Here is a 23,253-nt window from a genome sequence, read left to right on the forward strand (position 1 = left end):
CCGCGACGGGAGAGGCCACAACAGAGGGAGGCCCGCAGACCACAAAAAAAAAAAAAAAAAAGAAAAAGAAATACCCAAATAAGGAAGATATTTGAGAAAAAAAAAACCTGACTTAAGAAATAATTCAAGTGGAAGTGTACTCTAATAGACCAGATTTCAAGAAAACAACTTAAATAACATAAAGATGAGTTTCATGAGACTATGGATCCTAACGTATATGGGAGAATGTACACGCTAAGAACATATATAAATACGTATATTTAGAACAGTGCACTTTGGTGTAAAAGTAGGATATAGTTTCCCAACCCTCAAGTTTCACGGTGAGCACAAGAAAAAAAGATCTTTCATTACTTCTTGAAAACCACTGGAGGAAAGTTGTGGATTTTAATTAAAGTACTAAGAGAGGTAATGAAATATGGATTATTTGGGTTTTATGCTTGGCTAAACAAATAATTTAGGTAACCTGGGTAAGTCACAATCTCTCTAAGAAACATATCTACAAAGTGAGAGCGTTGGACCAAATCATGGCTAAGGTTCCTTCAAGCATGTGTTAAATTAAAGCGTACTTTGAAGGCCTGCTCTAAACAGGCCAGGTGTGTATAACTCACCCACCGAATCTCAGAAGGCTGCTCTATCCTGTCTCTAGTCCCTGCAACACAGAGGGCCTCCAAGTGCATTCTGAAAGTTCATTAACGTTTTCAGATTGCCGAGAATCTCTGGCAGACTGTGGAAATAGTTCATTAAAAAGGTACCCTTATTGACTCTGGGGAGGATAGGGTGGAGAAAGCATTTCCAGACAATTCTACCCTATGCCCAAGGAATCATTTCATGCTGACAAGTTTTTCTCAGGAAATTGTGTCTTAACAATTTGGGTGGTTAGACCAAGCTTGCATTCAGAAAAAGATCTTTGGAGAGAGGTCCTAATAAAAGACTTGCAAAACTCAAAAACTTGACTCTTTTTGTCAGTTAGATCACTTTGTCCATATTTTAAATAATATGTGACCACCAATCATGGAACTTGAGCTATCGCTAGACTGTTTAAATAATGGATGGTAATAAAGATGTTAGCATGGCTGGTCGAATCAACAAATCTTGCAAAATGGTCAAATGTTTGTAAAAGAGTCTAGGTTGCTAATGATGCCCCTTGTTTCCCTCTAGATGGCTCTTAAGGAAAGAGCCCCACTGGCTGTGGACCTTCTGATACACAAAAGCCTTATGCACTGAGTATGTTGTTTCCTCTTATTCCTACCCACCCTTCACTGGCATCAGTTCCTTATTTCACTTTCACAAGACAATGCTCTCTCCAAGTATGTGAAACAGGAAAACACACATTTCAGAAAGCTTCCTGCCATCTACATAAATCAAAGCTCTAATGATCTAAAGAGGGATGTGAAATGAGAAGAAAAGCAGAAAAGGGAAAGAGTTGGTTTCAGGCTAAGCTAGTCCTGTTATTTATGTATGCATATGAGACGACAGTAAGAAAAGACTTTAAACCTGCTGATCATCTCGCAAGTATATTTGTGATACACAGAACATCTGTGGGTGTAGGGAAGGGAAAAGAATATGTCCAGTAGACTGACTCTAGCAATGACCAGGAAACCCAAAGGCTTAGTTTTTGCACCCAGGGGCAAGCGCAGTGGCAGAGAAGCATGCTTGCATTCTTAAATATATAAATATATATATATATATATCCACAAGGAAAATGAAAATAAAAATTAAATTATATTAAAAAAAGAAAAAAAAAAAAAAAAACCAAACCAAACCAAAGAAACAGAAAAAAAAGGCTGGCTTGTCAAGGGATGGGGTCGAGAAGGCCCCGGTGTGTGTACTTACATAGAGGTCAGCACCGTAAAATCCGTCCTGGTAAACCACACTGCAGAAAATCCACACAAAAACAAAAACAAAAAAACAAAAGAACAGAAACACATTCCGGTTATTGAGGACGGCAGCATGCACATGCGCTCTACACGGGCAGGTGATGTATGAATACAGACCCTGGGCTTGGGGCCGGGGTCAGTCAGCCAGGAGGAGCACAGGGGCACAAGCTCTCTCGGCAGCTCTGGGGCAGGCATGGCAGGGGAGGAAGGAAACCCTGGAAGGAACTGCCTGCCAATCTTTAATTAAAGTAGGATGAAAATAATAAAGCGTATTCCCAGAGGGCCTAATACAGCTATCGAAAATCTGCTGGATTGGAAACACCAACGTTTCATATCTGGAGTATTTTTTAAAAAATAAGTTTGTCCTAAGAGGAAGTTTTTCTTTCAAGAGCTCCAAAAGGGGTGTGTGTATGTGTATGTGTGTGGGGGGGGGTGGGGTGGGGGCAGGGGTTGTGTAGAGAGGGGTTAACATGAAAAAGAAAAAGAACCCAAAGAATTCCACTAGGGCAGGACCTGTATGCAAAGTATCGTTCAAAATTATGTTTAGTATTTTGTTATGTTTCATAGTAACATGTAATTTTTTTTCCCTGATATCCATACATCACCTGCTTTTTTACCCTGCACATTAGACATGCGATAAGATTTGGCTGATCACACAAGCATGCAAAGTATTATTATTCAGCATTTTAAGAACCAATGCAACACCTCAGAAAAACAAGTCAATCAATTCTGACCAAAGTAAACAGAGAAATGTAATTAAAAAAAAAAACAAACAAACAAACACAACCAAAAATACCCACAATGCATTGCTTTCACAAGCAGAGATAATGAGCTAAAGGTTAAGGTGATTGGTCCAAGGTCCAAGAATTGAAAGGTGCAGTGGGGATCCCAGATAGTAACAATATAATCCAGAGTGGGAGGAGTAATTGGAAGACTTTAAGGGTTCTTTTTTGACCATAAGAATATTCATGGAATTCTGAAAAATTCAACTGATAACTGAGGTTCTGGGCATGACCTGTTTTATTTAAATGAATAAAATTGAGAAGGTAGCTGATTAGGAATAGAAGCGTTTACTCTCTGTTTAGAAAATGAATTTGTATTGAACAAAACAAAATACATGACTCTTTTTTTAATCCTAAGCAACACTAAGCTATTAAAATTAAAATATAGATTTCAAACTTTTTGAGGTATTTTGTGCATATAACTTCCCCAAAACATTATTTTGGGACCAAAAGATATGGAATAGCAGTATAGAAAAAAGATGACTTTCTTCTTCATATTCGTTAAATCAAGATTTGGTTATTTAAAACTAGAAGATCTATTTACCATTTATTCACCTAAACAAGCTGGAAATTTTCACCACTACCTTCTCTGCTACCATAAACAAATTAGCAAGTGAGGTTATCAAATTATATTTTTAACTTGAATATGAAAATAACTTATTTTTTATATGTAGTTGGAAAGTTTCTGAATTCGACTCCCAGTGACATTTTGTTGTATTTACTGGATAGTATGATCACACTTTGCAATGCCCCAATTATGCTGTGCTCTTGTATTATACAACAGGCAAATTAAACTCATCCGTGAGGTTCAGTTAGCTGAATTCTGTCCATTTTCACAGTCTCCAACTGCAGTTAAAGTATGATATTAGAAAGTAATCTGCCTCTCAATTGCATTTTAGTAAAAAAGAGACTTGTTCATAATGCGAAGGCTGATAAAATGCGAAGCACTGATGCCAAGTGGTGATTAATTAGCCTTCAACTATTTCAGTAAGGGGATATAGGCAATGACTGAAAAATATTTCTTCTATAGAGAAGAGTGGTGGCATTAAAAACGAATACATTTTAAGCTAAGCTGTATCACTCACTGGGAATATTCACCTAAATTCTAGAATTCCAATATTCCCTATATCAAATGCCACAAGGAGGCTAGAACACAATGATTAATGATAAAATTAGTTTACTAAGCTGAAAAGCAATTTTAGGCCATTCCTCATAAAATACTGGACTTATTCCTTGCCATCTTCCATGTAAACAGGTGGTTTAGTTAATAAAAAAGAAAACATGGGAAATTAGTGTTCAATGTAATGCACAGAAATTGATGTGATTCGACATAAAGATAAACTATCTTTGAGCAAATATATACCTGACACAGAGTTGGTAGAGAATGGGTTCTCAAGTTTGGCCAATATACTGAAATGACCTATATTGAATAGGAACGAATTCAACCACTTTATAAAGTAACTCAGGAATATTACAAAATAAAGAAGTCCCATGTTTCTGGTGAGCAGTATCTCTTTGCAAACATGATGGTAAAATCTCTTGGATTGAAATGGAAGACGCTTCATAAAACAATTTTCCTAGTGTGTAGTAGACTTCCAAGGTTCAGTTTTACGTTTTACTTGACTATTTCTTGATGAAACAATACTGCATCTTTATTCACTTCTTTAAAAGGAGATATCAGAGGTTGAAGGTCAAAGGTCAAGTTGAGAGGAAAAAAAGGATAAAATTAAAAGTAAGTAATGGCAGAAGATGGAGATGATGGAATGCATGGGATTTAAACATCTATAAACTGCAAACAAGTTTATTTCTAAAGTCGTTCCCTTCCAGTGGCTTCTGAAGCCTGCCCATTTCAACATGCATATTTATTTGTCTTGTCTGATAAAAATGCTTTAACTCTGTGCAATTGAGGACCCCAAATGGCATGTCCCTTTGGTCTATGAATGAATGCTAAATTAATACACCTCACAGTCAATTTTGCTGTCAGAAAAGGACCTACAAAGGAGGCTCTTTCCCTTTACATTTTAACTATGTAGCAACGAATAGGCTCCTCTGCCACTGTTTATTCTTCATTAAGAATATGGAAAAAAAACCCGTCACAGGCAGAGAAAAGATGAAGAACACAAACGTCACATCTTTGAAGAAAGAAAGTCCTGATACAACTAACTTATAAAAATCCACTCTTTACAAAAATATACATTTTAGGTTGACACTGAAAAACAACTGAAAACAAAACCTGCCATCTTCACTCCTTCTCCCCCGTTCAATAACAAAGGATTTATTTGTTGCTATGGAATCATTCCACTGCATGAGACACCCTCCATACAAAAATCAAAGGGCGAAGGATGCTCAGCTCCATTAGTTGTTTTATTATCATTCGGAAGCCAACTGTTGTTTAATTCTTCCTACTTCTCCCTTTCTCCCTTGATTCAATTGGACTTGGTTCATCTTTGAATTAACCTCTTTTAATCCATTTCCTACAAAGAAAGCAAATCCATTGTGGGTAAGTAGCTCTGCTGCTCACCACCCAGGCGGTGAAACCACAAGGGAGGGCACATGTCAGAGCCTCAGCCCCAGTAAGGGTGGTGGTGAGGCGGTGAATCCAGCAGATGCAGTCTTGCACTACAATCTTGAGCTTCTAGTTTGGTTCTCTGCAGGAGTGTTAATCCAAATTCGTGCGATGCTGAGTGAACTCCATGCCAACACACTGCTAGTGAACACAAGACAGCTCTGGCTACTGTCTTAAGCCACTACTGTGAGGGCTTAAGGTGGCCAAAATGAAGATTTATATAATGAATTGATATCTTGTTACATTCTGACAATGGTATGGTTCTCGCCATCTAATCCGTTAATTTGCCAATATTCACAGAATCTCTACTATGTGGCACGGCAACATCCCAGAAGTCATACGAGGGCCATGGCTTTCTGTTTTTGTGCGGTTGCTTATTTTGGAATCTACTGCTTACCCTGGATAGGCGGGAATGGCTGTTGGAGGTACCGCTCGGACTGCACCGTATACTGTCCGCCCCCTGCCCCTCAGGTGGGCTCCTCTGAAAGCGGCCGCCGTGGTGGCTGCAGTTGGGTAAGGGAAGCCAGGAACTAAAGGGAGACCCAAAATACGACAGAAATGCCAACTTGCATTCAACAGCACGTGTACAATCACAGCTTGCTTTGCACCAATTACAGGAAAGACACCTTGACATGACATCTTTTCTCAAAAAGAAATGGAAATATACAATATGCCCAAACTAACTGACTCCATGCCTCATTCATCACAAATCTTGAGTGAGTTTTCTTTGTTCCTTCCCAATTTCGGCCTTACAATGCAAGCTGAGGAGAAACGGGTCAGGAAGCTCTGAGCACTACTGCCATAATGGAGACGAGACTTTTAATTTCTACGGGCCGTTTAAATTGATTGATACAAACTCTTTCACGGGCTAATTATTAACCCTGTTTCCAAACGTTATTACCTGCATATAATAATTATTCTTCATAAGAATATTCTTTTGTGTTTTGACATGCTGCCACACTCCAAGGCGCACAGTAGTCTTCAGACATTTCATTAGTCAACCTTATTCTTTATCTAAAATATTTCAATGCAGAAATGTGAGGTGAGAGGGAAACTACCTCTCCCCTGCAGCCTTGTAATCCTTTAAAGAGGCAGACATTTTCTAAGGGCCATTTTAAGTGTGCTGTCCTCTAGAAAGCACACAGAGACACTGATTCCGTGTCCACTGAACTCTGTTTAATTATATCTCTTACTAAATGGCTAAATGGCTCAGGTCAAAATGACTTTAGAGATATCAACAGAGCTGAGAATAATCAATAATACTGGAGGGGCTTTTGAGTGATATTTGACTCAAGGGCCCAAAGCTGACTTGCAGATAACATGTACAACACATTCCACAAATAATTACTTCTTTTGTCTTCTTCATTACAAACTGCAGACTAAAATTTTCTTTACGTGTCCTCACCCCCTTCTAACTTTTCCAACTATTTATGCTTTTTGGCCATCTTAACATTTGGTCAAAAAGATTCTAGCACAGGCTAATAAGCAGGACAGGGCACTGTGACAGTATTTATCTTTCTCGTGAATGCCTCCTTTTCACTTATGTATTATATTTTGGGGAAAAAAAAGACCAACACATCACTGTTTACTCACAACAGTCAAAAGCCATGCCAGGTCAACATAGGCTACTTACTGATTAAAGGAATGTAAGTGTTGATGCCCCCTCTTCCTGACAGGGGCACTGCCGCGTCATTGCCTAGGGACACATCTGCTTGAAAGCTGGATGCTGAGTGCATTTAAGAAATGAAAAAGTGCAAAAAGATTACAAAGGAATAGGAAACTGAAAAACAATAGATTTTTAAAATACATATAAATAACACAAATGGAAAAATTAACTTAAATACTACCTGCATACAACTCGGGCCCATATACGGCTCCAACTACTGGGCTTAATTTCCAACCTGAAATGGAAGAGAGGACAGTAAACATTTAAAACTATATGAGGAATATAAGGAAAAGGAGTGATGTGCAAGCTGGCTTCAGACACCTCTGGGTTCATTTTTGCCTGGTACCAGCTTCTCTTTAGAATGCCAGTGGGGGTTTATATGAGAGGGTGATGACATTTCTGGACCTGATCATCTTTAAGCAGGACTAGCACAGTGAAGGGATAATGAAGATTTGGCAGGGGAGTGGTGGGGGTAAAGAGGACGTGAGAAAAAAACTGGGAGGGAGGAAGATGGAGAGGGAATGAGAGAAGGAAAAAGAAATATAAATAAATCCTGGGGTTTGGTATACGGTGTCTCATAGAACGGCTTAATGACCTAACTTTTTTTTTTTTTTTTTTTGCGGTACGCAGGCCTCTCACTGTTGTGGCCTCTACCCTGCGGAGCACAGGCTCCGGATGTGCAGGCCCAGCGGCCATGGCTCACGGGCCCAGCCGCTCCGCGGCATGCGGGATCCTCCCGGACCGGGGCATGAACCTGCTACCCCCGCATCGGCAGGCGGACTCCCAATCACTGCGCCACCAGGGAAGCCCAATGACCTAATCTTTGTTTAGAAAAAGGAAAAAGGCAGAATATATATCATTCTCTATCATACTGTGATGCACTGTCTTCTATATCATCTTAACACTGTTTACTACTCTAATTGTTTGATAAGGGTATCCTTTGACTGAATTCAGATTTGACCTGGACCTCTGAATTCCATGTTCATTTATACCATGCTAATGGTATTCTGGGTAAATGGAAATCTTCCTTCATTGAGATTTCCCACTGGGATTTCACTGGAGTTAACCAAGGCACCAAGGAGAGACATGCAATAATAAAATTCAAGGTACATTCCCAACTTTGGTGCATGTCTTCTGAGATTTTAATTTGCAATAAGCATATTTATGTTAATCAGACCTTTAAGCTAATGGATACAAGACCACTGCTGAACATTAGCTTAAACATTTATAAATTTTAAGTATTTCCAAACAACATTAGGTTTGATATCAATTTCATTTCTACATTCTCTTTTTTATATTTATAGGAATATGGCAAGTAGTAACAAAAAGAAAAATGCACTATTACCCACTGATAGAGTAGAATTCCATGTGAAAACTTTAATCAATAAATATTTGTTGAATTTTATACATAAATATGCCATTTTATTTTTCTGAAAGATTGGCTCTTGACTTTTTGGTTTAATTCTCTTATAACATTGTAACATTGTGCCACTGCTACTCTATAAATATGTGAATGGAAAGAAGAAAAGGCCAATTAACAGATTTCAATGGCTATAAGCAAAGACATTTATTCAAGAGAACATCCATTCATTCGGAATCAATCCAATCCCCCATTCATTATTTTATGTGCTTATAGACATGCCTCTTCATTATTCTGCATAAAAATTTCAAAATCTGGATTCAAATCCTACTGGAGTTGCAAAAGCACAAATGTTCTTCAATCAGACAAATCAAGGGACTCAAAGCCAACATGAACTAAAATGCTGAGAATTCACCAGAAGGCACCTAGCACACACTCTTTTCAGAATCTCTAACACAGGAGCTGCATGTTTCTAAAGTTTGGCTCCAGTAGGCTTGAATAGTGATTTAGAATAATATTTAAAAATGAACTTTTCCTTTCCTATCAATGGCACTATTACTTAAGCACTCCCTTTAAATGCATACAATGGATGCACATTATAATAATGGTATATAATGGTACACTGTCAACAATATCTTGAATATGTTTAGTTTTGTACACTTCACAATGTATTTTTTTTTTTTTTTTTTTTTTTTTTTGCGGTACGCAGGCCTCTCCCACTGCGGAGCACAGGCTCCGGACGCGCAGGCCCAGCGGCCATGGCTCACGGGCCCAGCCGCTCCGCGGCACGTGGGATCTTCCCGGACCGGGGCACGAACCCGCGTCCCCTGCATCAGCAGGCGGACTCTCAACCACTGCGCCACCAGGGAAGCCCCACAATGTATTTTTACAGGTGTTTATGTCATTTGACTTTCACAAAACCCAAAGAGAGTGGTAAGATAGGCACCACCTCTGGGACAATGAATAAGGACTACACTTCCCTGGGCTTCATTTCCTAGAGAATAAGCTAGGAGGGTTGGAGTTTGATGACTTCTAAAGAAGAGCCTTGTGGTGCTAAAATTCTGTGACTGCTACTTGACAAAGGTGAAAACAGAATCAGATAGGTTAGGAAACTGGCCCATTGTCACAGAGTAAAATGAAGAGTCGAATCTAGAAGGAGAATTTCTGTCTTCTCAATTCTAGTCAGCAGCTCTTCCTGCTCCACCATTCTCGCTGGATCGAAAGGAAATCTGACATACTCTCCTGATTTAAATTAAATTGGATTTTTAACAAAATTGCAGAAACTTCTGTTTTTGTGATAGCAGTGAAAAGAAAACAAAAGGTAAAGTGGAAGGTGGTGGTATCCCAAGATATACCACTAGTAAAATGAGTAAGGAAAATGCAAATTATGCTGATAAATGCAAATTATGCTGATTTCTACAATCTATTTGAAAAGCTGGGCTACACATATTTATTGAAGACCTCCCGGGATATACTCAACACTAATACACTTCTACTTGATTTAAGATACTACCAGCACATACTGTCATACTCTAGCAGTAGGTTCAAACTTTCATAAAGCAATAAAAGGGGAGAAACTCCCCTTTTTATTCTAGATAAAATCGTATGCACAACTCTAAAATATACAACAGAGAATGAGGTCCACCAAAGTAGAGCTGTAGGCCTCAAGACCCAGTCCATTCAGTTTTCTTTTTCCCCCCAAGATGGTCCTGTAGAACACAGCTTGCAAAACCACTGTTGTACAACAGATTAAAATTATATCCTACCTCACTTAGGGAGTATGAGTCTAGATTAAATTTGACAGCTGAAGCAAAAGTTCTGTTTTTGTTAGACAAAATATTCACAGAAAAATTCCTTATTTATGAGAAACATTTGTAAAACTCACTGTATAACAGGTAGCCACGGAATAGAAAATAGAAAATATGCGCACGTACCCCTCCCCAACACACACACCCCGTGGCTGCAGCCTCTAGACCATTCCTTTAAAAGGAGAACAAGGGGTCAAGAATTATTCCAATTATTATGTTCAGATAAGTAAGATCCAGGGGTATCCTGGGCAAGCCTAACATATTACGAAGAACTACAGCAGCGAAAAAAAGAGGGTGCCCACGGGGGGCCTAACTTGGGTTAATAGGTAACCTCAAATGATGTGTTCGCACTGTATAAAATGAACTTTACTGAGACTATAATACCTTAATAACTAAAAAAACTTTAAAAAAAGTAATTTATAAAAATTAACTCTCCTAGGTAAAGAAAATACTTCAATGTACACGAAACAAACTGAAGACTGAAATCAAGAAAAAGTCTTTGATGTTTGTGAGAGAATAAACATCTTTCTGAAGATGACTCGTAACCTCTTACCATTTGCATATGGTGTGACCATCTTCTTATTGGTCATTACACGTGCTGTAGCATTATTCACCTACAGATACAAAGTAGAAAGAAGGGGCAGGGAGGAAGTAAACCACATTAGGGAATATGGAGGTGCTCATTCAACAACAAAGTATTCAGTTTAAAATGAAAATTTCAGAGACAATTGATTTAAGTAATATAACAATATAAAATATTAATAATAGTATTTTAATTAAAGTGTTCATTAAATGAGGCTAACAAGAGTAAAATGCAGTTTCTTGGTCTCCAAATGGAAAACTAGGACAACTTTACCATCCAGGCCTCCAAAGAAAAAGTACATCTGCAAGTTCTTTGGAGATCTTTTAAACAGAGAAGTCTCTGCATTGAGAAAATATGGAAAAAAGTAATTGGAAACAGCTCTGTGTGCACGTGAACTTTGAAGTTCATTAACAAAACAGAGGCTTGCTACATTGGTCAGGAAATAAATTTATAGGAAGATAGGAAAAAAAAAAATCTGTGGATTTTACCTGTTCTGATGTTTAGCTTTTTTTATATGCTTGTATGAGATTTTACTGTTTGAGGTCAGTAAACAAATATAGGAACTTAGACTCCCATGCTGACAGACTTCAGGACCATTTTGAATTTTCTAGATTATGTGGCCTATTCATTTAAGAAGAAAGTTTTCATAAGTCCTTTAAATCAGGCACTTAAAAGAATTCAAAAAGTAAAGCTTATGTTTCTTTTGTTTTATGGTACTCTCTACCCTCATTACAGAACGGCATAATTAAAGCATTCTCAGTGGTAAGGTAAGTAGACACTACAAAGATGGTGCTGATGAAGAAAAGATGAATGGAGCTTAGAAGCCAGGATACTGCAGCCCAGTGTCAGAACCAGCCTCAAAGCTCTTGCAAGGAGGGTAAAGCCTTACCATAGAACCTGGTTATATACTATGTTGTCAGGTATATAAAAACAGGCCAGTTTTTAAAAGAATTATAAAACATACAAAATATAATATGTCTTATTTCACTCTGGGAATTTATATTATGTTAAATTTGAATAGTGATAAATTTGTTACCAAAAACAAAAAAAAACAAAAAACAACCACATCAATTTTAGGTAGAATTGGAACCAAAAATGTTTTAATATGTCTTTCAGGATTTGTATAGTGATGATCTTCCTATGTGAGGAAAAGAGCTGGAAACTCCATTTACTCTAGTTTGACCCACCAAATCATATCAACATTTCACATTTAAAAGAAAGAATGGGATACAACAATGATGAGACTGAGAGCATGCAGTTAAAAAACACACACACACAAATAAAAGAAAGAAAAAAACAATCAATTTTGGAAAGACAGGAGAAAGTGAAGAGCGAGGCTCTCACAGACAAGGATTAGAATGGGGCAAGAGCTTCCACTAGCTGCCAGAGCAGAAAGCACCCAAGCGCTTAAAGGAAAAAATGGCCAGAACCAATCAGAAACCACCAGTCAGCAAAAGAGACCAATAGCTGCACAGAACAGAGAAGGGGTGGGGAAGGACTAGGGCAAAGGCTAGGGAAAGAGCTTGGGTAAGGAGAACAAAAAAGCAGGGGAAGAGAAGACAGAAAGTCAGGAAGGCTGTCACCCACAGGAGAGAGAGCTGTCAAGGGTAAAGAAAGAACAGTCATAGCTACAAACAGAGGTTTGGGAAAGAGGAAAAGGAGGAAAGGAAGTGGGGGCAGGAAGTGCATTAATAAAACCAGCCAAACTGGAGTTCAGTAACTCTGAGTAAGATGTGCAAGGGGAAAAAATCACCATGACGTCAGTACTCAAACAGCTCAGACTGCTACAAAACAATGTGTACATCCAAAGTCCAGGCGGCATTACTCAACAGCATTGAAAATAAAAGGGAGAAAGGAACAGGAAGAGGAGCAAGTCAAATCACATTTTGTAGTGTTAATGTGAGATGGCAGATGGACTTTTTCTTTCTTATTTGTTTGTAATTACATTTTAAAAAAGCTTCTTCTCTAGTGCTTTTGTTTCACTTACCGCCAACGGGCACCATCGCCAGCATTGTGTATAGTTACCATGGAAAGAGTGAGTCAAGTGAAGGGCCCTAAATGCTAAACCATTGGAAAGGGAGGGGGAAAAAAAAAGCAAAATATGCAGACATCTTACTCAAGATGGTGGCTTTTATATTTCATACTTTTAAAAACTGGGAAAGGGGAAAGGAGCCAGTTAACCTTCACTGCGTTATGAAAAGGGCTGGTGAGCACCAGGTGGCCGACTCACTCACAGTACTAGTCCATTCTACAGGCAGCCACCCAACCCTCTGTTGGAGGATTTTGTCCAGTAACTGTTGAAATTCTAGATATTAAATATATTTAAAAACCACATTAGTTTTGGATTCTTTCCTCCCCGCCCCCAACCTCTATGATCTTCTATTCCTTACTTGTCACACGCATGTGGAGGCGAACTGGCCTCCCAAGAGAGAGAGGATATTGGCTGGCCCCTTGATTCATTATAGGACACATTTCTAAACTGGGTAGTTTTTAGACATCTTAAAAGTTAGTTTTATTTTGGCCTGATTAGAGGAATTCAGAGTCTCGCAAACTGAAGCAAAGGAAAAAAATCAAGAGAGTAGAAGGATGAACATTTTGGAGGAAAAAAGTAAATGAAAAACAAATACACATACATTCGCACACAGGTAAATCAAAATTAAAACCCCAAAACAACCAAAAAATGGGAGGGCGGGGAGAAGGATAGAAGTGTTACTTTTACGCATTTTAGTGCAAGAAGGTGAAGGACACAGAGACACAAAACCACAAACAAGACAGGGTTCCAAATGTGAAATAAGTGAGGCAATACATAAAAAGAGAAATAAAAATATAAACCAGAAATTGAATTATTGAAGACATGCACCTCGATTTTACGGCCCTCTACCACGGTGCCGTGTAATTTCTCCCTGGCCCTGTCTGCATCAGCACTATTCTCGAAAGTTACGAACCCGAATCCCTGCATGCAGCGGGAGAAGGGGGGAAAACATGCACATCGTTATATTGAAATATTGATCTCTTGGTAAATAGAAAAAAAAAATATCACAGTATGAAACTGACATCAGCAACAACTCAGCAATACTCTCCCAAAGTCACATTTTTGGTCCATGCATATTTTGTAAAGGGAAATTAAATCCAATAAAAGAATAAAGAACTGTAGTAGTAGTGATAATAATAATAATGTAATTAACAACAATAATAACAATAATAAAATAAAGCACGTGAGGCCAGACCAAAATTAAGGTATAGAGTTACTCGGGTCAAACTATTCAACTGAGAATCTGAACATTTAAAAAAAATCCTACCTTTCTTATTTCATGCTGCTAACATACATATCCTTTTATAAAATACTAAAAAATAATTAAATCTATTATTCCCCAGTAACTTCTACATGAAACTTGATATTTAGGTGCAAACCTTGTATAATGAGTTTTTGAGGCGGTCTAATCGTTTTAGCCCCACTTTGCCTGTCGCATCAATTTCTCTGGGAACGGTATAATTTAAGATATAGTGTTCATGTTTGATTCTGTGGGTACTGGGTGTGGAAGAGGAGAGCACTCATGTTCATCTAAGCAAACGAAAATACCACTATGCAGTGGTCAATTATGACTTTTCTTCAATGCGAATTTTAAACAACCAGACTGACACTCAAGAGTAAAAACATGTTCAGCTGAATTTCAGAAAATTGCTTACCCAAATTTGCCTATATTTTGTTGAAGCCTACATCTGCCACTAAATGTATTAGTTTTTTCTATATGCAGAGAGAAAAAGGAAGAGTCAAAAAGTCAATAGGAATGAGATCTATGTTAGTGACATCAGTTGCATACTATTTAATAGGAAAAGAATACCATAAAACAGCAACACAGTTGCTACTCTGAGTTAGGATTAATTTATTTGTCCATTGTAGATGCTGAAAAACAAACAAACAAACAAACTATGGAGTTTTAATTTATTAAATAGAAAAAGCAGGAGACCGGGAGTTAACCCACTCTACTCCTTGGCTCACATTAGATCTGAGAAGACTGCCTGGGTCATCATTCTATCAATTTCAACACCAGCAGGATTTACTATATACTATAGGACTATTTCACAAAGCATTATACCAGTTTCATTCTAGGTGCTCTGTCCTTATCTTTCCACTCTGCAACTATAAAATTTTCTCAAGCTATTTATATCTGTAGAGTGGTAACTTCTTAGAATTTTCTGAGACAGTCCTCATGTCTCAATAGCTTCACTGTCCCTCTAGCATTCTTTGAATATTCCATTGTAGGATAACCTGAACCCTTTACTTTCACTGAAGTTCTGCTTTGCTGCTTAATACCATGAGTACTCCTATATATACAAAACATATTTTTAACTGAGATGGTAAATAATGTGCATTGCTCAATAAGATTTTACAAAAGCAACTCCATCATTCTGAAGGATCTGATTTCTCAGCATTTAAATGACTATATGGTTGGGTGGCAATCCACAGAGGATCCCAATGGATTATCTCTACCTTCAGTTTGGTTATCTAGAAAGTGAAATGCTACGCTGACAGAAATTTTTAAAAATATATGTAGCTTAGGACGGAATACTATGGGTAATTTTAATTCAAAATGTTCCTTAAAAATGTACATGTGTTGAAAATATCAATGGGAACACATTTTCAGAAACAAATTTTGATATCAACATGTTATGGCCACTTTGACAACTCAAGGTGTACAAGGGCAAGTTACTAATTAATTATTCCATTTGTCATCTATACTAGCATCTGATGAAGACGGGAAGCCAGCTCTCCGATCCTGGAGAATCCTCCAATAGGAAAGTTAAACCTTTTAAAAAAGGTTACAGGTAGTGATGAGTTTTTATATCACATTTTAGAAGTTCTATAAGCTGTATTTCAACTGATTGTCACAGCCTCATACATTTTATGCCCTGGGTTAAATTAATGAATTATAAACTAGTGGTTGGACAGCAGATTATGTAGAGGCTGATATACAAGTTTTTAATTTTAGCATTATGACTACACACAACCACATACATACACACATACTTGTGTGCCTTTTAAATGCACCCATGGGGTAGAAAGGATAAACCTGTTGGTTTCCTTTTGAAAGTAAAGACATTGAGCCAATCTGAGGTTAAGTATTCAAGCATCAACAAGGCCCAGAGCACCAACAAGGTCTTCTTCCTTCCATGTAGCTTTTTCCTACAGCTAACGGTGAGAAAATTAGAAATTAAGCTCTGAAACCGAAATTCAGTATTCTATTTACTACACTATATTAGTCCTAAAATTCTGCTAATTTTCTCTTTCAAATCTAATTGCTAAATGTGTTCTATGACCCTCCTTTCTGTAATGTGTTGATGGACCATCTGTGACACAATGGCTGCATGGTATCATAAGTGCTGGCATCTTACAGTCAGCATATGACAAAGTTTAACATTAAAGTCTGCTTGTGTAAGATTTTTTCAATATAACTTCAGTATTCTGGAACAAAATTTCACTTTTAAATGCTTTAAAAGTGTTTTATAAGGAAAGGTGCTGATAAACGAAAGGAAATGCTAATCAAGATACCAAAGACATAAAAATGAAGCGATCTTTGCAGGCATATTTACTAGCGTAAGAGGAGGCAGAAGGCCTTGTTGATACTTTGGGACTCCTGATAAGAAACACAGAGGTAATAGGATTTCTTTCTTTCCTTCGAAGATAAATAGACCTTGTGTCAGGCAGAATAACAGCTCCCCCAAAGTTGTCCATGTCCTAATCCAGAACCTGTGAATGTGTTACCTTACATGGCAAAAGGGATTTTGCAGATGTGATTAAATTAATGATCTTGCGATAGGGAGATTATCCTGGATTATCCAGATGAGCCCAATGTAATCGCAAAGGTGCTTAGAAGTGAAAGAGGGAAAGAGGAGGGTCAGAATTGGAGAGTGTAGCAGCCTGAGAAAGGCTGGGCTGGCTGTTGCTGGCTGTGAAGATGGAAGGGGGGCTATAGGCCAAGGAATGTGGGCTGCCCCCCAAAGCTGGAAAAGGCATGCAATGGAGCATGCCTTAGAGCCACCTGAAGGAACACAGCCCTCCGACACTTTGATTTTAGCCTAGTGAGACACACTTTGGACTTCTGACCTCCAGAACTGTAAGATAAGAAATCTGTGTGGTATTAAGCCACCAAGTTTGTGATAATTTGTTCAGAAGCACTAGGAAATTAGTATATACCTCTCAGAATTAAGGCCTGTGATTAGGAAGGTGAGAAGCATAACCAGTATTTTTGGAGTACTGTCCTTAAATAGTTTTCTCTTGAGTTGAAACTTCAAATAGGTGGTTTTCCATCAACTCAACTTCCTGCTTGCTTATCTGTCACATTTACAACTTGGTTTTAAGAATATTAACTCAAATAAGGCTTGAAAAATATTTTAATGTACTGTTTCTTCAATAAAATTTAGCACTTTTGAAAATGTGCCAGAAATTGACCCAAAGATATTCACAGACTTAAAAAGTTACTAATAGGAAAACTCTCTTCCACGAAATTATGTTTAATGTTCCCGTATTCTTGGAAAGCTAATTCACATTAATTCTGGTCATTTGGCTCTCTTGTTTTGAAAAAAATTTAATACAATTATGTCTAAACCTAACACATTTTCCTTAGAAGAGCTTCAAAATGATCATACAAGGTATCAAAAAGGGAAACATAATAACAGTCTGAATAGCTACAAAGTCAGACCCTTAACAGTACATATTTCAGGTATGTAAGAAGATAAAGAACAGATAAACAAAAAGTAAACTTTCATTTTTAAATTAAAAAAAATGATGTTGCAACATTTGTCTATACCAGCACTATCCGATAAAAATATAGCATGAGCCACATATATAATTTCAAATTTTCTACTAGCTACATTAAAAAAGTAAAAACAAGTGAAATTAATTTCAACAATGTATTTTATTTAACCCAGTATATATGACATATTATAATTTCAACATGGCATCATTATGAAACCATTATGAGTGAGATGTTTAACATTCTTTTTTGAGCTAAGTCTTTGAAATTGGTGTCTATTTTACACTTAAAGCACATTTCACTTTAGAGATGTGCCACATTTCAAATGGTCAACACGGTCGCTGCACTGGGCAATGAAGGTCTACACCTTTACACTCTTACCTAAGGTTCTCAGCTCCCAAAGTTCTTCTTTGTTAACAATTTAAATACACCAGTGCTACATTCACAATTTACCAGCTATCTTAGCTGTCTTTTGGAAATTGAGGGATGCTGTGTTTATTAGGTACATGGTCGTGGTTAAAACTTCTACAGAGTGTGACAAAAATTTTATTATCTGCCTTGACATCCATTTGTCATCAAGGGCACACAGGAGCCGAATAACTGTCACCTTTTTAGTCTGGCCTCAGACTGCGGTAAATAACAAGCAACAGGATGAGCATTGTAAAAATATTTTTAAATTTGTACAATCTTTGAATTTTTCCATCTCAGAAGAATGAGAAAGAAAATTTACCATGTAACTTTTAAGGGAGAAATCAAAACCAGAAGGTTCTCCTGGGTATGGCCAGAACACAGAAATTAAAAAATAAATAAAAGAAAAATAAAACTAAAACCTATAAAATGGTAGCAAAAGAAAATAAACTAAGACTTTTGGAAATACATGCACTGTTAATTCAGTTTTAAGTATAATGAAAAACATTTCATCTCAGCATTACCCATCAAATTTTACTGAAAATCACAAAGGCCTACTCAGTGCAATTTCAAAGACAGTCTTTTGACTATATTTGGAAAGAAATAATTTCCCTTTGCATAAAATCAAAAGCCAGGGAAATAGGAGAGAAATTACAGCATATTTCTTGTGTCTGAGGAATGGGAATAGAGGTTTTATCTTCCCTAACTCCAGCCTAAACATAAGCTTAACCCAAACCCAGATTCCCATCATTCCAGAAATCCACCTGAGAGAAGTAATGCAAACACATTAACTAAAAATCTGCTAGAAATCTCAATAATTGTTGCTGTGCTCTATTCTGCAGTCCTTTAGAGGACTTAATAATTGACACTGTGTGAAGAAGAAGAGCTTCTATACATTCAATATTTATAAAACGCGTCCCTTCAAAAGTGACAACTATTCTCAAAGTATGCTGATAAAACTTTATGGAAAATATAAATGTTAGAATCTGTGTATTTCTTTTTAAAATAAGCTTGATAATTATCACAAACAAAATGTTATGGGACTGGGTGATAGTGAACAGGATGGTGGAAGGTCTGAATTTCAACAGTGAAATAAACTTTTGAAAACAACAAGTACTCAGTTACTGAAAGTGTCTAGCAGACAGTACAAGGTCAAGAGTATTGGTTGTTGAACTAGGTGACCACTGTTTAGTGTTCTGTTTAAGATTCTATGTGAGAATATGTGAGAAAAAAGAAAAAAGGAAGGAAATACATGAGAACATATTGTGAATATTCCATTTAATGAACTATGTATGCTTTCCCCCCCTACTTCTCATTAAATGTCATGTTTTCCTTTTATAATCGTTTTTAAAAGGGTGCTTTTTAAAAATTGTTACTCAAAGGATCTATAAGGAGAATGACAATATAATTTATTGCTCAAACTAGGATACTTTGAGGGAGAAAGGGGACATTATTTTTTTTTTTTTTTTGGTGGTATGCGGGCATCCCTCTGCCGTGGTCTCTACCGTTGCGGAGCACAGGCTCCGGACGCGCAGGCCCAGCAGCCATGGCTCACGGGCCCAGCCGCGGCATGTGGGATCCTCCCAGACCAGGGCGCGAACCTGCCTCCTCTGCATCGGCAGGCGGACGCGCAACCACCGCGCCACCAGGGAAGCCCGAAAGGGGACATTATTAATTGTTAAGACAACAAGTATAAACTGGGACTATCCTGGATAAATCAGGATATATGGCCACTCTCCCTATACACTAACTTCTTATTGTTTGTATTACTACTTTGTCACAACTGGTGAAATTTGGAGAATCAATAATGCTATGCATATCTGTTTCATCATTTTCTAGATTCTATCTGAGTACATCAGTTAACTTTCTGGAAGGGGTATCATTTTTCATCACATATCTTAATTAAACATTTTCAAAAGGATAGTCTATCTTTCCTTCAGTTAATCACAGAAAACTAAATACAGCTGACTTTATGTTTTTACAAAGGAGTAGGGAGTAAAAAGAACATTTTCAAAAATCACATGAAATAATTTAAATAAATATGTATGTATGTATATGCATGTAAACGAAATAAATTCATTTCATAAAAACCAAATTCAGAATATGAAGGTCAAAGAAGAAAAAAGGAAAATAGTCAACAACAAAGAAACAACTACTTTCTGGAACACAGAAATTCTACTCTCCAGGCAAGGTGGAAAGGTAGACTACTAGCAGGCAGGGAAGGAATGGGCATGGCAGCAAGACAGTGTTCACCTATGTTTTTAAGGAGGTATATTCTCAAACCCGGGGCCAACGATCTCATAAAAAATAAGACATGGTAATAAAGAGTTGCTTTTTGTTTTGCAGTCACTTGGCTAAATACTGTTTTACATGTAAGTATTACTTATCTCTAAAAACTTGTCAGTTTTTCCATTATTGCTTCTGAAAAAAATCAATAAAGCTAATTTCTGTACAGAAAAGCACTCTGTTAAAAGACTGAGCAATTCTTAGCTAAACAATAGGACCATATAAGTCTCCTTTTCTCTGGTTCCTTTCGAGACATGTTGTAATTTTATAGTCAACCCCAGACACAAAAGTAATGAGAAACTAAACTTAATTTACAAAAAGAAAAGTACTCATTAATTTATCTCAGGTGGATCCCAGAAGACGCATCTAGGTTTTGACTCCAAAATAAATCTCTATTAATGAGCCCATTCCAGCTAAGAACTTTAGGTAGCAGTTAAGAAGGGCAAAGGATGAAGACAGGTTTTTGTATCAGTTCTAGAAGGCAGGTCCAAGGCAATTCTGAATTCTGTACTTTGGTTTTTTTTTTTTTTTTTGTGCTTTGTTTTAAAAACATTTTCCAATTAGTACACAGTCTGTCTACCCTTCAGCAGCCCAAAGAAAAAAAGGGCAGTGAGGACACAGCATCAAGCTGAGAGAGGCAGCATATACTTTTAGATTCCCCAAAGAGAAAAGGAAGGCTTGTGTCATATTAAAATGAAAATTACAGGGGAGGAGCAATTGAATTGGGTAAATTAAAAATTTTTTGGTAGTAGGCAAATCCTTGAAGTCAATGAAAGAAGCCTTAGAAAGATCAATTTCCTTTGCTTCACAAGAATTCAATCAAATTATTTTCTTGGTAAGGAGCAAAGTCCTCAATGCCTGATAGAATTTTATTGGGCTTCCGGTTGTTAGTCTAGCTAAGAATGTTTCAAGTGCAAACACTTAAAACCAAAAATATTTAAACTACTGGTTCAGATAAACAGTGTGGTCAATAATCTTCATGTATTTATTTCACATTCATGTGCTTCTCATCTCTAAACCATTGTCATTTTTCTAGCTTGTATCTAAAAAGTTCACAAAAAAATAACAGCAAACTATACAACAAAAGAATAGATATCCACTGTGAGGAAATTACAAGTATAAACAGTTTTACTGGTTACAGTTTGAATAGATTTCACTTTAAAAATACTTACCAAGTTAAGTGCTGGAGAAAGTTCTGTATAGGCATAATTAATCTTTTTTTGTTTTAACTGAAAACTGAAAGCTTAGAGTATAATTACCTCTTTAATAATTAACAAATAATTATTACAGTCAGAATTAAACACTTTTAGTACTGATGCATTCTATAAAGGAAGGGAATAATAATCAGAAGCATTAGGAAAGCACAAACATTTGTATTAGTATAGATGGGGGCAGGAAGTATATATAACTCTGTAGATATGTTATTAGTTCCCAAAGTATGGTGAATTTGGAGTAGGAAATTAAGAGAGGTAAATATTAGCTTATTTATTTACTTTATTTAGCTTTTCTCAAATTACATTCTTAGAGATTTAATCATAGCCAAGGGCTATTTTCAAAGTTCAGTAGGGATGACCAAATGAAAATTAATTTCAAAAATTGGTCTAACCTAAAACTGCAAGTAGAACTGAACATAGCAAGGTAAATATTTACAAGCCTGCCCACAGCTGTTGTGTCTGTGGAGTGTATTCCATTTGTTGAGGAAGAAGAAAACTCTCAAATAAAACTTTCTGAAATTCAGTTCATCAAATATTTTTTCACAACACCATTGTAAGACTTTACAATTCCTTCATTCCTAAAAGCACTGCTGCTTATTTTAGTGCATAAAAATTCTAAATCATACAGATTGGGAATTTAAAACAGTAAATTATTATGTTCATCCTCAGGCAAAAAACCCCCAACTCACTGTATTTGTAATTGAAGTGACTCTCAGTCCTGAAGCTTGCCTATCTGGGTATAACTTAAGGGAGGAAATCCACAGTGAATACCTGAGTCACTACTCCCTGTTTTCAAGCTTTGTCAGAATTTACTGAACAGAGAGAACAAGTCAACTAATAACTGAAATATTACATTTGTTCTAAGTATGTCATTTTGAAGTTCGATTTTTAAAAGCTGAACTGTTCTGGTAGAATTCAGACTAGAATTCTCACAGAATTTCACTTTTTTCCAGTCTTCTCTCTCATCCTTTACAGTAAGAAGCTTAGGCCAAATTTAAATCTGAGAAAGGACTGACATCTCCTACAGCCTTTCTTCCTTAGGGCCACACTCTACCTTCAAACCTCTCTCATTTCTATACCATCACTCTCCCAATTTAAGATTTAGGAAAAATTTGGCCACGCAGTGGCTTATGTTTAGAGGTAATCTAATCAAGCTAGATCATTGGGATACTTTTTGCAGGCTTGAAAAACAGCTTAAGTTTTCTGACTATTTACTATTTTAAATAAAACAAAACTAAAAGAAACCAAGCACACAACACTGAAATGGAGCTTACCTTAGAGCCACGTTCATTAAAGATTATTTCTACATCTAGGATTTTGCCAAACTGCTGCAGAGACAAAAATAAAAACATTTACTCATGTTCAGCTTTTTATCCATATACTTTATTTTCTTCTGAAAGAGGAAGAGGTGGTTTTTTTTCTTTAAACTACTTATTTAACATCCACGTTTCTATTTGTTGGTAGGTCCCAATATCAGTTGTTGATTTTTCCTCATCATTGAGCTGATAATTTTTCCTTTTTTAATTCACTCACTCATGCATTATCCACCTCTTTATAGTGGAAGCTGTTTTCAGAAGTTATTCACAGTGTCACCGTATTACATGCTTCTTCACATGGACAAGAACTGGGGGGTTTTCCTAACTACATCTCTAACTTTTGAAATCGTTAAGTAGAAAGATATACTATTGATGGCTGTTTTTCTTCCCTTTCTTGTTTTTTTGGGCCGCGTCTCCCATGGCATGCAGGATCTTAGGTCCCTGACCAGGGATCGAACCCATGCCCCCCCCTGCAGTGGAAGCTCCAAGTCTTAACTACTGGACCAACAGGGAAGTCCTTCCTTTTTTTTTTTTTTTTTTTTGAAAAAAAATAGAAAATATAGATAAACAAAAAGGAAAAGGGAAAACAAAAAATGAAGATCATCTGCAATCCCAACATCTTAACATTTTGG

At 37.0% G+C, this 23,253-nt stretch overlaps 1 protein-coding gene across 8 annotated transcripts in view; it reads right to left on the reverse strand.

Annotated features, from left to right (window-relative positions):
* The window catches only part of RBFOX2 (RNA binding fox-1 homolog 2), a 205,621-nt gene that overhangs the window by 13,965 nt on the left and 168,403 nt on the right, over window positions 1-23,253 (reverse strand). For 4 of the 8 annotated variants that reach the window (XM_007101889.4, XM_028490598.2, XM_028490603.2 and 1 more), the window contains exons 5-11: window positions 22,580-22,633; window positions 13,503-13,595; window positions 10,613-10,673; window positions 7,073-7,126; window positions 6,859-6,951; window positions 5,623-5,755; window positions 1,834-1,873 (exon numbers count right to left, since the gene is read on the reverse strand). In XM_007101889.4, coding sequence (XP_007101951.1) covers window positions 1,834-1,873; window positions 5,623-5,755; window positions 6,859-6,951; window positions 7,073-7,126; window positions 10,613-10,673; window positions 13,503-13,595; window positions 22,580-22,633 — 528 coding nt within the window. The remainder of the gene's footprint in view (window positions 1-1,833; window positions 1,874-5,622; window positions 5,756-6,858; window positions 6,952-7,072; window positions 7,127-10,612; window positions 10,674-13,502; window positions 13,596-22,579; window positions 22,634-23,253) is intronic. The other 4 variants (XM_055085295.1, XM_055085294.1, XM_024127209.3 and 1 more) reach the window with 2 other exon arrangements.

The sequence above is a fragment of the Physeter macrocephalus genome, chromosome 6, assembly GCF_002837175.3.
Source record: "Physeter macrocephalus isolate SW-GA chromosome 6, ASM283717v5, whole genome shotgun sequence".
In the NCBI taxonomy this organism is placed as follows: domain Eukaryota; kingdom Metazoa; phylum Chordata; class Mammalia; order Artiodactyla; family Physeteridae; genus Physeter; species Physeter macrocephalus.